Genomic DNA, 1,216 nt, shown 5'->3' on the forward strand with positions numbered 1-1,216 from the left:
ATATATTCTAATGTCCACCTTCACACTCCCATGTACTTTTTCATTAGCCAGTTGTCTCTCATGGATGTGATGTACATTTCTGTCACTGTTCCCAAGATGCTCATGGACCAGGTCAGGGGTGTCAAAAATATCTCAGTTCCTGAATGTGGGATACAGATGTTCCTCTACTTGACACTAGGAGGATCTGAATTTTTCCTTCTAGCTGCCATGGCCTATGACCGGTACATGGCTATCTGCCATCCACTCCGCTACCCTGTTCTCATGAACCATAGGATATGTTTCATCCTGGCATCTGGCTGTTGGTTCTTGGGCTCAGTGGATGGTTTCATGCTCACTCCGATCACAATGACCTTTCCTATTTGCGGATCCAGAGAAATCCATCACTTCTTCTGTGAGGTACCTGCTATAATGAAGCTCTCCTGCTCTGACACCTCACTCATTGAGACACTTATGTACCTGTGCTGTGTCCTCATGATCCTCATTCCTGTGACAGTTATTTCAAGCTCCTATTCTTTTATTCTTCTCACCATCCACAGGATGAACTCTACAGAGGGCAGGAAGAAGGCCTTCGCCACCTGTTCCTCCCATATGACTGTGGTCATCCTATTCTATGGAGCTGCCATCTACACTTATATGATACCCAGCTCCTACCACACCCCAGAAAAGGACATGGTAGTATCTTTCTTTTACACTATCCTTACTCCTGTGCTAAACCCTTTAATCTATAGTTTTAGGAATAAGGATGTCACAGGGGCTCTGAAGAAAACGTTGAGTGTAGGATCTGTCTTCCAAGAAACTGTGAAATAAGGAATTTTAGAAATAAGTTCCTTTGTTTTTTCTCTACACATTAAAATCTTGGGCTGTGTGGGAACATAAGGAAAACTAGTGTGGTACTGCAGGATAAGCACTAGAATGCAAACCAAAAGATCAGCTATTCAAACCCAAAAGCCATTCTTCAGAAATCTTATACAGATTCGCTATGACTCAGAAAAATGACTCAAGGACACTTAATAAGACCATCATGTCAACATTATTCCTCAGACTGTAACATCACAGTATCTCAGCTACTTTTTCATTCCCCTGTTATCCCTATGTCCTCCTATGATTCTGTAGAAAAGAAATATTATTAATATTAGAAAATGCATAGTGAAAGTATTTTGATGTAAAAGTCAAATGAACTGTCAGATAAGATAAAGACAGGAAAATAGTATTGTGA

The 1,216-nt window shown here is 40.8% G+C and overlaps 1 protein-coding gene across 1 annotated transcript; it reads left to right on the top strand.

Annotated features, from left to right (window-relative positions):
* Window positions 1-6: 6 nt before the first annotated feature.
* On the top strand, window positions 7-807 carry LOC102835694 (olfactory receptor 2T5-like; the record flags this gene model as incomplete). The annotated part of the gene is made up of 1 exon (XM_006878059.1): window positions 7-807. A coding segment is annotated over one exon (801 nt), but the record flags the coding sequence as incomplete, so codon positions are not given.
* Window positions 808-1,216: the final 409 nt, after the last annotated feature.

This window comes from Chrysochloris asiatica, unplaced genomic scaffold, assembly GCF_000296735.1.
Source record: "Chrysochloris asiatica unplaced genomic scaffold, ChrAsi1.0 scaffold02011, whole genome shotgun sequence".
Taxonomy (NCBI): Eukaryota; Metazoa; Chordata; class Mammalia; order Afrosoricida; family Chrysochloridae; genus Chrysochloris; species Chrysochloris asiatica.